Below are 14699 nucleotides of genomic sequence, written 5' to 3'. Positions count from 1 at the left end.
GGCAGTCTGCCACGGTAGTCGAGTTCAAGAAAATCGATTGCTGCGATCGACTGCGATTTGTTCACTATAAATGGCTGTCACTATAAATGTTTATTCGAGTTGCCGTAACGGCAGCTGCCTGAAGGCAGCTCAGAGCTTCCTTGATTAATATGATCTCCGCTTAGAAAACACTACAGTGGTCAGGGAGCCTGAAGGAGTGCCGCATGTCTAGCTGTTCGGAGTAAAGTCCATTCCTTTTGAGGTAGGTACCTCACCGAGGGGGTAGTTTTTGAGAGGACCTTGCGAAGTCATGCGGCCTCTGACGCAAAATTTTTGCCATGACGCTCTTTTTGCTTTCCTAGTTTCTTTTTTGTATAGTGCTAGACTGATTTATTAGTCTGCACAGTGAAACTCCTCGTTAGCTCTTTTGGCTCTGTTGAAGAGAATTCTGAAACTTTTACGGAGGATATCTATTTTTTTTTTTACCACTAGGGGGGGGGGGGAGGGCTTCATTTTCCCCATTAGTGTGTTTGTGGGGCATGTTACCGTGAAGGCTTTCCTGTTGGCTAATATATTCAGTAGCGATATTACCGTATCGATGTACCTGTGGTCAGAGAAGGAATAGTCCTCTAGGATTCTAAGTCTAGAAATTTTTGAGACGCTAAGATGTGGTCAATAGCCCCCTCATTAGATTAGAGTTAAGGATAAAGCTGAAAAGTTACCCCCATTGGATGTGAAGGGCGTTGACATCGCAGCCTATTAGTGGACTTGTGTCCGATCTGTCGCTCTCAAGCTTGCGAACGGGATCGTGAGGGGGATCACTTTCCTCGTGAGCCATGTAGGACGACATCAGTCACAATTACTAAAGTTATGGAGCCGAAAGATATTAAGGTGCTTTCTTGGAAATATGCAGGTACTGTTTTTACCTTCGTTTTGGGATACAATAAGCTTGTACTCCTTCGTCGCTAATCCACAGACCTTGTTTCCTACTACCCAAGGCTCCTGGATTAGCGCTCCGTCGGCTCCGCTCGCATCCAAGCGGAGTATAAGGCCAGCAGATACTGCTTTACAGTTTTAGATATTGATGTTAAGTATTTTTAGGAACATCTTCAAGGTTCGCCACCACTGTAATGTCATCGTCCGAGTCGTCTGAGGAGTAACCTTCTTTGTCCGGATCTAGCTCGACATCAGGCGCTGCGATCTACGCAGCAACGACAGGACGCGCCACGGCCGCTGGTTTCGACTTGTACACCTTGATTCTTGTAATTCAGCTCGCTTTTAGCTGCCTCTATCGGCGCCAGTGACGCTTTTTTGAGAGCGATCACGGCCTGGTTTACGCTCTGGCTCCTTAAAGGTAGCTGGAAGCCATACTCTGGCCTTCGGACAATCTGCGCAAAAACGACGTTGGGCAGCACTCTAGAGAGCTTTGCAGCCGGTCCAGGCGTCTCTTGCGAGCGCTGCCTTTTTGCTTGAGGAGCCACCTTTTTCTGCTCTAGGGTTATGTCAGGTAGTACTGGCAAGGCCCACTCCTCTTTTCGGCATAGGTTAACCGTTTGTTTTCGGCACTTGTCGCTTGTCCCCGTCCGCTTTACCAGAAGGTCGGGCAAGGTGTCTGGCTTTCCAAGGGGTCGGCTTCGGGAGTTGCCGTACCACCCACTCCAGGTTAGGGATGGGACCCCCTAGGGCTCTTAGAGGCGCCTTCTACCTTGCAGGTTTTGCCTGCTGTTGAGCTGGTTGAGTCAGGCCTTCGGGCCGGAGCCTTTCTATGCTTAGAATTGCTCCCAGTTGGCGTTTGGAGAGTTCAGACTTATTTGTTTTTAGTTCTTATATTTATATATTTATATTTCTGTTTTCCATGTCATCCCACGAAATGCAGAGAAGGGGAATGGTCAGCCAGGGCAGAGATCCACGTTTCCGGGTAAGGCATCATTAGAACAGGAGTCTGCCAAGCCCCTGAGCTCTTCGTTAGCTGGGCCTGGCCCCAGGCAGGCTGACTCTCGGCACGGGTCGAATAACACACGTTGTCCGGCCCGGTGTGAGGTGGGTGTGGGGGCTACTATGTGGGTAGGTAGTGTGTAGGGTTGGGGGTGTGTGAGCTATTTATATGAGGCGGTACCTCAAGCGAACACCCGCTGGCTGTCCGGAACCGCTTATTTTTGGTACTCTCGTTAGGGATGCCCGCTTATTCGCAGCTGAGCTACCGAGGTAGGCCGTTCGCTATCCGCCACCTGCGACCCGTTGTTGTTTAATGAAAGAGTGGATGCGAGTCGAAAAAACGAAGCGGATGTAAATAGTCGATGTACTTGATTCTCAATTATTAATTGCCCATTATGTAACGGCGCGTTTTTCTCCGATCCAATTGTCGATGTTTATTTGCTTGTTGGATTAGTTCCCCTGTTCTTTCTCATCTGTTCATCTGGGCTCGTTCGCGTCTTTCTGGAATTGTTCACTGTAACACACATACACAATTTGATCAAATTGCTGTTCTAACTGTTACAATTCAGAATGACAGTCACAAAACACATAACACACACACATAAATAGATCATTCTGCTTACATTTTGTATGTTATTTATAGAGATTTTTGGGTAGGAAGATAAAAAATACTTTAAAACCTGTAAGGAAGTCGGGTGGCCGGGTTACAAACTGTCAGTAGCTCCATGGTCCGATCCAATTACATCAGTATATAATTGGTTGTAATATGGGACCTAGATATGGGTTAGGGGACAGTCACGTCCGGGGCTGTGTGGAAGCAGAGTGGCTTGCGTATCCATCCAAAACGTGGTTGGTGAGGAATCAGTACTAGAAGGGGTATCAGGTTTAGGGACACTGTGCTTGGACGCTTACGGTATCACTTGCTGATTTCCCGTGTGTTGTGTGGAAGTTTCTACGTCGGGAGGATCAGATTCACGGACATTTTTCCTTTTTGACTCCCTCTTGACTTCCAAGCAGCGCTTTGCACTTAGCGCGCTCGAGCCCTTTCTCTGCCGGTCTCCTCTGCCAGTCCTACGGGTAACTGTTTCCCCGAGCGATCGGCTTTGGATCGCTCCCTCTCGTTCTTTTGGATGTGGCTGCGCTTTCATTCTGCGCTGTTGGTGTCATCGGGCCTGTCTTTCTCGCGCGTCTGCTGCTGTTCTCTGTCGGCTTTCAGAGCTATCGATTCTCGTGTGTGGAGGTGGCTGTTCTTTTTGTTCTCTGCTGCTGCGGGCAATCGGGCCTCTCTTACTGGTGGCCGCTGCTGCTCTTTGTCGTTTTGTTGCTTAACGCAGGGTGTGCAATTGCGTCGTAGCGTTCTGTTGGTTTTTCTCTTTGTTTGCAGCTGCTGCGGGCCGTCGGGCCTCTCTTAAGAACGTCTGCTGGCTGCGCTCTTCGTTCTGCTTTACCGACAGAGATGCCCGCTTTCCCTATTTGATCTGCGATCACGGTTGAACAGCTGAACAGCTATTCATGCGAAGAACAGCGAGACAAAGCTGTCAATGACAGCCGCCACCGGGAGAGAACGGTCATGTTCGGAACAGCGAGGGGGTCAATTAAGGACAGCAACCACCAAGAAAGAACGGTCATACGCAAAATAACGGGAGAAAGCCGATGATTGATAGAAGCAGCTACCGGGAGAAGCCGATAAAAGACCGGAAGCTGGAACCGAGTTGCGCAGAAACGAGAGAGGCCGAGCGATGACAGCACAAATAGGTTGATGAGTTTGGCCCTGAGAGCGAGTCAGGAATTTTATCTGCAGTGCTAAACCGAATGGTAGTGGTCGCGTGTGAATCAAGAAGTGTTTGGGCACCGGCCCCCGGCTTGTGGAATTTCACAGCCGTTCCTCACCCCATTACTTCACCTTCGTACTTTGTTGTAGAGAGATAACCTCGGCACTTTTCCGCATATCCACTGGTCGCTGGGGACCCTTTTATTTCTTCCTCGCACTCTTCTGCGAACTTCTTCGCTGCGGACACGCTGCGCGAACAAACGAATAGTCCGATAGCCTTCCCCCCTGCGTGATTTCGATTTGCCCTCGTTAGTGACCTTGAGGGTGCGCGGCTGCCTTTCCGTCAGAACATTACTCCCCTACTTCTCAGTCTTGGCAAAATTATAAATAATCTGTTCGATCAGAGAAAAACCATGTTCTGCAGGGCATCAAAAGCTTCGTCCCAAAACGCTAGCTTTCCATTGTTGTGGTTATTTCAGGACATTAGTGCAAAGTAATGAAACGTTTTATTCGTTTTTTTTTTTTCAGTATTTGTATTATCGGTGCATATATCGCTGGTACTGATTGCATAGAGACGAAAATATCCACCATAGAACGAATAAAGGTAAGTTATGAAATGAAGTAAAAGTGATATCCATAATTATAAGACTGTTTATCCTGAGCTATTGAGAATTAACAAAACACTATACAAACATATGTTTGCGATATGGACGCAATATAAATTCATGCTATGGTCGGCTTTGGAAAGAGATGTTGTAGTTTCTGAGAGTCTGAAACAGAGATGCCGGGGAGGAAAAAGATACTTAGCGAACAACTTTCACACATGTACACACACGAAATAACATCACCCACATATATCCACATACATAACCTACGTTGAGAGTGTGTTTAAGAAAGAGAGCGAGAATAAGTAACCGCTAGGAAATCACTGCATAGCCACTGCAGTTTTATTTTTACATTCTGGATATAATAATGATCCGATCTGATACAGATTCCGCAATGTGGTAGATATGATCGTTCTCTATGGTTCTGCCTTTTTTTTCTCGTACCAAAATTGTGGATGCCAGAAATTTACGTGTTGTATACGCGATACTTATATAGTTTTGTGCATTTATCAGCTTTTCAGAATTTCGAATATCAATACAACCAAATGTAAGATACTTAAGTTATGTGAAAAAAAACAGCACTGCCTCTGAAACAAAAAATTAAAAAATTTCCGTTTTATGTCCTCGAATTAAGACGCCTAAATCGAAGATGCCGTTCGTCATCATTGCCTATCTGGCTATGCAACAAACTTCTTCATAAAACTAAATAATTTAGAAGCGCGACTGAATTATATAATCAAATTAAAAAATTCTTAAGATCTCGATAAAAATAATAAAAATAAATAAATTCTATATGTACATATTTATATGTATATAATATTACTATTTAAATTATCTTTTACCTTCTAGAAACATCAAGATTGGCTAAAAAGACATTGTAAGCCAAAGTCCTACAAAATCCCAACGAACCAGCCATTATTATCAGAGCTTTCTAACTTGTGGCGCCAAAAAAAAGAACTGACCATAACCCAAAAAGGGGGGAAAAAACAAAAACAACAATACATACAAAACGAAATTATATCTAAACATTCCAGTACAACAAATTTAATGACGCTAAAACCGTTGGAAATATTACAGAATGAAAGTCATTACGAAATCTCGTCATCTAAACTAGTGGATACAACAACAATGTCTTCATTTCCTGATGTCCATCTAATAAAAGAGGGTATTAAAGATTCCACAGAATCCACTGAAAAGATTATAAGCCTACCCATTACTCCAGTGAATTTTCCAAACATCTTAGCTAGGAAAAGATTCGAGCTCAAAGTCCGTACATATCCGCGGTGGGATAGTTGGAGTAACTGGAGTGAATGTTCACGAAGTTGTGGTGGAGGTGTGATGCATCAAACACGAAAGTGCATAGGACGGTAAGCTCACCTGTATTCTACATGATAAAATAGCTAAAAGGAGCTAGCAAAGTTCGAGTAAGTTACATTTTAGGAGAAAATATTTATACGAAGTTTACTGTAAGCGTTTTTTATTGTTCTGATAAAATACTGAATACATTTTTTAAATTTATTTACTTCAATTTGTCTTAAATAAAAAGAGTTATTTAAAAAAAGCCGAAGCCTTTTACCCCCTCCCACCCAACGGACCGAGAGGCGCTGTCGCATGACGCGCGACTTATATAACCGAACCTGTCGCGTAAGAAGAGAAAGGGAATTAGGAGTAGATAATATGGTAAAGGGAATTAAAATAAGAGCACTGCTGTAAGCGGTTTATGTAAGTAATAATTCAATTTACAAAGCGGTGTATACAAAGGTATATAGTTTCTAATAAAAATATTTCCAGCAGCCAAAGGTAGGTCCAGTATGCCGCCTTAAACTTAACTTTAACCGCCTTTAATCAGGGTCTGCAGCATACTTTTTCAAGCGCAGGAGTCGTGTCGGATGTATATTTTACCATCAGCAGTTCGCTCTTCATTGTATCAAGCTGGAGTATCAGCAACTCCTACACAACGAGTGACCAAATGGAAATTATTAGCAATATCGGTCTAGCAGATGGCCAGCGTCGAAACAGTTGCGTCTAGATGGAATGCACGTTGGGAATGCAACTTTATGTAATGATACATATAAGTAATGTAAATATACCTTCTATTTCATTTTAGAAAATCTTTGACGGGAAATCCATTTATAAGTGATGCCTGTTTCGGATACTTTAAACGTTATCAGCTATGCAATGATTTACCATGCCCAGCGAAGTCTAAAGATTTTCGTGCTAATCAATGTGCAGCGTACAATGGCATAATGTTTGAGGGCCATAAATATAGCTGGCAACCTTATATAAAGAGTATGGCTTTTAAAGAATTAAACTACACTAGACTAAGTAGATACCAAATCAATGTTTAACGCAAATGGCATTGATTAACTGTAAAAATTATAAGTCTTATTGGCTTTGATAAGATTTCGGTATAATTATCTATTTCATCAAAATGTGAATATCAATTAAAGCCCCAATTTGGTGAACAAAATCCCATGAAAATTGTATTTTATGAATCATTAATCATTTATTTCCCTGTTCACGTTTTGATGCAATATTAACTTATTTGAATTTAATCATGAACCAGTCATTACGTTGGATAGTACCCGAGTCAATAAACACTCATAGACATTTCGGTATCTCCGTTCCTGCTTGTTGAGCGCCTAGATCTCACAGCCTATAAGAGCTATAGCATCCGGATTTTCTGTTCAAACTCCAGTGACATTACTCTAAAACAATTATATTTCAAACTGGTGCATCCACAATTTTAAAGTAACGAGAAAACTGATTGTCTCTGCTTCACGCTTCTTTTTTCTTGAGATTAACTTTTTATACTGAAAAAAATTACCAATAGACTAGCAATTTAAGTTTTGTAAGAACTAAAAACCCAAAATCTTATCCAAAATCGGTTCACTTATCACAGATAATAGTTAATTGCTAATATTTAATTTATAAGGATATCAAACATGTTTTTCCTCGAAGGAAGCCGTCGTTTCTTATTCATAATAGTTTTGTTTCAGGTGATGCCGAATGTGAACTAAACTGCAAGCCATTGGGAATGAAATACTATGCAACTCTGAACGAATCTGTTATTAATGGTACTCCTTGTAAGCGGCCAGCGGAATATTATAGGTTAAATTTCTTGGGACGTGCTGTATGCGTTGATGGTATTTGTAAGGTAAGTCTAAACATTTGTTTATTATTGATGAACTAACACTATGCAACCCCATATTTACGAACAAAAACGAAGAAAAACTGGAAGATCAAAGTAAGAGCAGAGCTGCTGCGCTGCATAATCATAAGTTTATCAGATACAATTATTTGTCTGCGTATATTTGTCAATGTACACCTTTAAAATCTCGTCCTTTCATTTTGTATCTCAACCGCTTCGTTTCGTTTCTGCTAACTGCAGCAATTAAGTCGCTGCATTATTTATCGTCTTACAACACCAAGCTGCTCATGCGCTCTAACTCTCTTGTTCTATTGCGTTCAGTCTAGAGCTGATTGTAAACAATGCATCAACAGTCCACGTGCTGGGACTTTGCCTACACGTTGCTGCGTCAGTGTTGACATCTCGCTGCTGCGTGAGCTATGGACTAGTATCAAAGTATCACTAAGCGAGAGAAAAAGCTTAAACGTCATGGCTGAGCGAAAATATCTGAATGAATTGGATATTCTTTGCAGCATGGGAATGTATGTGTGAAATGAGATTGTATGCGTCACATGTATACATGCTGCCATGCTGCTGATGCATCGCTTTCAACTAGCTTAATCTTTGCTTCTTCAAACTTTCGGTATCAAGTTTTGTGGTTGTTTCAGTTTTTAGAATTTCGAAGTTCTTTAAATAGTAAAAAAAACAAGCTTATAAAAAACAAAAAATACTTTTTTTAGTAAAGAAATAAAAAGTAACCATACAAAAAAACACCATAGACACCCAGTGTATAAAAAAAGTAATTTTAAAGGCAGAGTTTTATTGACTTTTGCATATTGTTATCGAATTCATTACAATGTAGATTCCATTAGAAGGGTTTTTATCGCATTAGTGAAATATGTGTACAGATATCTAATTTGAAGGGTATATTAACTTCGGAGCGCCAAAATAGGTTTCCTTTCTGATTTTATATATTTTTATGTATACTCGTAACTTTATTCAATATATTTTGAGGTTGAAATTTACAATCAGAAGCATGAGATTTCGTCAGGAACAATATTGGATTTATCAACTCTGTGCAGCTGTTTTTAAGTGAATGTTTTTTGTTTCTGTTTATCAAATGCAAGGGAATCTATAATTCGGCGTCCGGCAGTTTTCAACAATTTTTAATTGTGTAAAATCGGTTTTTTTTCTTATTAATTTCCGTGGCAGACTCGTTGTGCGTCATAGAGTGAAAAAACGATCTAAATGACCAAACATAATTGTAGAAAATTTGTATACCTACGCCTCATAGGGTATGTTGATTTTGTAAAAATATATGTAACAGATTTCCGAACTATTGTTAAAGTGCATATACATACATATGTATATATATATCTATATATAAATTCGTGGTTAGAATCAATAGTCGAGTTGAGATATCCAGGTCTTTCTGTAAGTATATAGTGACGCTATGTAGATTAAGTTTGCTTCAAATATTTTCGACGCCAACATAAAATTGATAAAACTAGAATTTGTTGCTGTCCAAATTTGTCCAAATCAAACTACAATTTTGTAGTTCAACTGTACAATTTTTATCAACATTGGAAGAAATATCAAATAACGCTAACATTTGTATAGAATGACTACTTACGAATACCTTTTGGGATTTCAAAGATCAAAAGGATGAAACTAATGGATCTAAAGAGACTACCATCAATTGTAAATGAATAAAATTATACACAAATAAAGAAGTTTATTTATAAGACGAGTAGCGGGTATCTAATTGTCGAAGCACACGCCACTAGAATATAATGTTCCGACTGTTCTGCTTTGCCTTTGTTACTAAGACTTTTCTAAATAAATGAATCATTTTTCCAAATTAGTATTCTTTGCGAAGTGAAATGCAACAAACGTACCATTTTAGGCGATCGTAAAAAACGGAATTTTTGTAAATAAAAAAAATGCAGTTTGCAAATTGGGAAACCGATTTTGATAATTTATTTGTACAGTTGATTTAGGAGTCATAATGAGTGAGGGATAATAGTAGGTGATCAGATTCTAAATTGGCTGCGTGGATAACTTTCAGATAGATAATTTCATCGATTAAATTTATACAACGTCGATATAATAATGACCGCAGAATAATACTGCCTTTTCGTTCAAGTCCTCTTCAGTCAGCTCCTGAGGCTTGCTTCAATCAAATGATAATGTCCGCAGGATGCTAATGCCTTTTTTCTGAAGTCCTTTTAAGTTAGCTGCTGATACTTTCACAAAACACAAAATTAACTCTAGGTATTTTAAGGCCTCAATAGAACGTATAAAATTCCTTGTTTGAAATCAATCTTCGGATCATAGTGTGGCGCTGCTGCGCTGCCGGACACGTACACGTTTATTACTGTGGATGCCACCAACAAAATTTTCTGTTTTTCCGGCTGTCTATGCAAAATTTTCTCAAAGTTTTTATAATTGAGCCGCATTTTACAGATGCGTAAATTCAAATTTTCCAAAACGCTCACTCAGAAAATGACATTGGCCACTTCTTTTCGTCTCACTGTGCGGCGTGTGTACTTTCTTGGTCTTTTTGAAAGATTACGTCATTATGACCAAATATTGCATGAGCTCATTACTTGTCTTCTGAAATACGAATTTAAGTAATTGAGTGTTATGCAACTCAAATTTGTCACATTATAGAGAAAGAGAGAGAGTCGATGATCTATTATTCAATTGTAGTCAATGAATTACTGAATAACTGAATAAAGAATCGGTAAAATGGGAAATCAAATAACGAATCATGAATTTTGTCGAAAGGTAGGAAAGCAGTTAAAGCATTATCCGTCGGGATAACACAACAAGTGTGGAAACGAAAATTGAAACGTAAATGAAGATGTACGGCAGAAGTCTTCTGACATCTGTTTGGCTCAAAGTCTTAGCGGCCATCGATCACCGAAACCTTGTCATGCAAGCTAAAGACGCGGCACTGGATGTGGAGAATTTTGTGTTATAGTACTGTACCATTAATTAAAGAAGTCTAATCGTTTCTGAACGACCGGCTAGTTCTAATAGATGCGATCGATACGACTCCAAACTTCGTCAGGCTCATCAAGGCTGCAAAACGTGTTTCTAGGGCACAACACTTGGGATCGGCCAAGGCGCTTGAAAACATCGTATCGTTGTTTCATTGCTTAATCAGATTCGTTTCTCACTGCACCAGCTGATTGAAGGTGATTGATTCAATAAGGTCCAGCAAAATGAGTTACCTGCCTTGGGGTTGCAGGGTTTTGTATTTAAGGGATGTTTACCCACTTGGAGAAATCGAATCTGTATTTGTCTAAATATTTAAAAAATTTGTGATTTATTTTCGCCTCGACTAGGCGGACAAAGGTCTGTTACCCACGGTATGAATTCTATAAAGCTGAGAGTGTCCGCATGCATATTCACTTCAGGTCACACAGCGCACATACAACTGGTTGTGAGAAAAACTTATTCAACTTAAAATACACACAATTTCAGACATCTATTAGAAATCAGTTTGGAAAACTGATTTCTTCATTAAGTCCAGAAAATAAACGAAAATCTACTGCGGTATATGTACATATACTCGTACATGTATGTAACTGGAAACGCCAAAGTTATGTTACCTGATTTTTTCCTTAATTAAATGTGCAATCAATATAATCAATCTTTATTTGCATCAAAGCGTTCAGAGAATAAATATTCCATATTTGTATACTAAATTGTGATGCTGGTGCACTTAGCTCTATTATGGCTGGTAAGATATAATTAGTTGAACTTTGAAAAGCACAGTGGTCGATTTCACTAATCCGAAAGAAATCAATTACCTTTAAAATAATAAGCTTTTGTTTCTATGTACGTAAATAAGGACGAATACAATTTTCTCGACTCAGTACTTTATCCTTAATGTGACTTTTCCAACACTTCAAATAATCTAATAGAAGATCTTATCAAATAAAAAAAAATAACCACATGAATGACGTGCTAGATTTTTGGAAAGGCTCGTTGGTGTTGCCATTGTCAAGTAATTGGACAAAATTACCTGTTATTCCTCCTTCAAAAAATCATGGCAGTACAAAGTAGTACAGTTCAGAGGCAGATATAAAAAAAAAAAAATGCGAAGCATAATTTATAATTGAGAAAAAAGACAAACTGTCTATAACATAAAAATGCTCTGTTGGTCCGTGTATGACCTAAAACTCGAAAAGTTCTGCACCGATCGAGCTGAAATTTTGACACAATTTGGAAAATCGCGATTTTAGGATTTTTGTGTGAATATCTTCACAAGTATTCTTTCTTTTTGAAATACCCGAAAGTTTCTGCTTTTGACCTGTTTAGTTTAGTCACAATAATTATCTTCTGCTAAGTTCTTCTTTTGTACTTATACTTCTGCACTGTACTGCCTTTAATTCGAATGCGACAGCTGAAATGTTTTGAAGCAAACGTAACAACTCACTTTTTTATTTCTTTTCATTTAAAGGTCTAAAAACTCAGAGTAATACAATAATACATTTTTTTATAAAAATTAAAATATTAACAAAACTTAAATTTGGTTCAAAAAGCTATAAAAGTTATTATCTTGAAACTATTTTTTTTTTTGTATGTAATCAATTTTTATCCGCTATCCAAAACCATATTTACGCTTCGAATTAAACCGACTTTTTCTGATAGATTTGAGGCTTTACAAATTTTTAATAAGTTATAGTTTGTTTTGAATTGTAATTCTTTCTTTTTTACATAACCTAAGTATCTTACATCTGATTGTATTGAACTTTCTGTTCAAAAAAGCTGAAATACTTTGTAGTGTTGTCCGTCTGTCTGTCCGTCTGTCTTGTTTGAAGCCTAGTTTTTAAAGACTATAAGAGCTGGACCAATTAAATTTTATATCAAGGCTCCTGTGATATTGCACTGTGACACTGCCTCTGAAAAGAAAATTTAAAATTACCAGATTGTAAAAACTAGAAAAAAGGACCAAAGTTTCATACAAAATTTAAAATCCCCAAATCTATCCGAAAAAGTCAGTTTTGTTAAAAGCTGTAATGTAAATGTAACTTTTATAAATGGATATATTGTTTCTTCTTTTAAGGCCGTTAACGCTAGTGGTTCCATTAATGGAGCGTATGCGCACAGTGGCTCTGTTAGTTGTGGAGGATTGTTATGCCGGCCAGTAACAGGAATTTTTACTCGAGATCCACAACCAGACGATGGCTTGGTTCACGTTGCTACAATTCCAACTGGTGCCTCGAATATATCGATAACTGAGCTAAGAAATAGTCTTAATTTGCTAGGTAAAACTATATGTGATTTACAATTTTTTTTACCGGCCTAATAAGCACCGATTATTGTCGATCGAAAGTTTTACGTACTTCCCAGCAAAAAAGCATAGTTAATAGCGAAAGTAATGTGTCGGAAAGCGGATCGTATGAAGCGGTCGGTGCTACATTTGACTATCACCGAATCGATGGAGTCCAGAACTCGGAAGGAGTTACCGAATGGATAACAAGTACTGGGCCAATAAGGGACTCATTGGACCTTTTGGTACTTATATTCTAGTATCTTAGCTCTCAGATTATATTAAACTAATTCTATTTATTTTTGTAGGTATTTGGAAAAAATCGAAATCCTGGTATAAAGTATGAGTACATGCTTCCAATAATATCTGATTCTGAAGAAAACGAGCTCTCTGTGGAAAATATGAATAGTTTTTTACGAGCTGGAGGGGAGGATGCTAGTGTTTTAAGTAGTTCACGTCCAGGGCGACGACGTAACTTTACCTGGAAAGTGGTAGGGTTTAGGGCCTGTACAAAGTCCTGCGGTGGGGGTGTGCAAGCACCTATTGTACGTTGCATTCGCGAAAATCTTTTACGTTATTACTCACAACGCCGGTGCATTCATTCTGTAAAGCCAGTGCTCAATGAGAACTTATTGCACTGCAACACACAACCATGCCCCGCCTATTGGCACTATGAGAAATGGGGCGAATGTCGCTGCCTGTATGAAGGGGCATTTAGACATCGTGAGGTAAGTTGCCTGCAAGAACTTGCATCTGGAACTGTTATACACGTTGATGGCACAGCATGTATGGAAGAGATGCCACCCACTCAGAAGCAATGTGAGTGTCCAAACAATCGAAGTCGTGACTCTTCTCGTTATCGTCTACACACACACTCCGGGTCCGCGAATAGTACACGAAGACAACGTATCATGGTTGATAATAGTAGCATAAATGCAGTCTGGTTAACTTCCGAATGGAATCAGTATTGTTCTGCTACGTGTGGCTTAGGTGTAGAGTATCGTACAATTTTCTGTGATCGATCTGAGGTTGGTGCGGTTCGTTGTGATCACAACAAAACTCCAGAAAATCGACGCCCATGCGTAAGACCTAGTTGTGAAGATGGCGAGTGGTTTGTTGGACCTTGGTCGTCTTGTAATGGGGATTGCTTTAACCTTGGACGAACTCGACTGGTACTATGCATACAAAATAAATTAATTGTGGATCATAAAAAGTGCAAGTTGGAGCTACAACCGCAATCGTTTGAAAAATGCTCCCATGATGAAGGAGAAATTACTTACTGTGCTCCTCGTTGGCATTATTCTGAATGGTCACAGGTAAAAGCAATTTTTAAACACACTTAAACACACTTTACAACTATTAAATGTATTTTATGTTAATGTGTAAATTTAAAGTGTACCAAATCTTGCGATGGTGGAACACAGCGACGCAGCGTAAGATGCTTGGAATACAATGCAACCCTGAATAGCTTACAGGACTCAACCAGATGTCGTTATGCGGCCAGGGAGCCAATATTTCGCAGCTGCAATACAAATGACTGTGATGGTACATTATAACATTACATTTAATTGTCGTTTAATTTTTCTGAAATAAGTAATGCTCGTACATAGGTAAATTTTCAATAAATTTCAATTCCGTTTTTCAGAACATCACCAAAATTACTCTTCATCTACGTGTACCGATAAACTTCCCAACTGCAAGTGGGCTGCGCAAGGAAAGCTGTGTAGTTACGATTACTACCGTACGAGTTGCTGTATCTCTTGCTCAGGCAGAGTTTAGTGGTAATCTAAAATGCAGCTGCAAATATAATTATTTTATCGAATACAAATATTTACCAACCCAATTTTATCAATAATAACTTATATTCCTTATAATAAATCTAATCGAATTTTGTATGGCCAAGAATTATTTTAAAACTGTACTCATATTTATTCCCGATACTTAATGAGTGTAGGGGTATATAAGATTTGTGGTGGAAGCACAAAAGGAAGC

General features: G+C 39.1%; 1 protein-coding gene across 6 annotated transcripts in view; it reads left to right on the top strand.

Annotated features, from left to right (window-relative positions):
• The window catches only part of LOC108162799 (thrombospondin type-1 domain-containing protein 4), a 30614-nt gene extending 15999 nt beyond the window's left edge, over nucleotides 1-14615 (top strand). The window contains exons 3-12 of one of the 6 annotated variants that reach the window (XM_017297702.2): nucleotides 4214-4289; nucleotides 5140-5455; nucleotides 5534-5657; nucleotides 6398-6579; nucleotides 7290-7447; nucleotides 12501-12702; nucleotides 12771-12952; nucleotides 13016-14023; nucleotides 14102-14252; nucleotides 14353-14615. In XM_017297702.2, the coding sequence (XP_017153191.1) occupies nucleotides 4214-4289; nucleotides 5140-5455; nucleotides 5534-5657; nucleotides 6398-6579; nucleotides 7290-7447; nucleotides 12501-12702; nucleotides 12771-12952; nucleotides 13016-14023; nucleotides 14102-14252; nucleotides 14353-14486 (2533 nt within the window). In that variant the 3' untranslated portion in view covers nucleotides 14487-14615. Of the gene's footprint in view, nucleotides 1-4213; nucleotides 4290-5139; nucleotides 5658-6397; nucleotides 6580-7289; nucleotides 7448-8653; nucleotides 8855-9275; nucleotides 9351-10773; nucleotides 11172-12500; nucleotides 12703-12770; nucleotides 12953-13015; nucleotides 14024-14101; nucleotides 14253-14352 lie in introns of those variants that run through there. The other 5 variants (XM_033393121.1, XM_017297701.2, XM_017297705.2 and 2 more) reach the window with 5 other exon arrangements.
• The last annotated feature ends 84 nt before the right edge of the window (nucleotides 14616-14699 follow it).

This window comes from Drosophila miranda, chromosome 4 (genome assembly GCF_003369915.1).
Source record: "Drosophila miranda strain MSH22 chromosome 4, D.miranda_PacBio2.1, whole genome shotgun sequence".
In the NCBI taxonomy this organism is placed as follows: domain Eukaryota; kingdom Metazoa; phylum Arthropoda; class Insecta; order Diptera; family Drosophilidae; genus Drosophila; species Drosophila miranda.
This window is presented reverse-complemented; position numbering and strand designations above follow the sequence as displayed.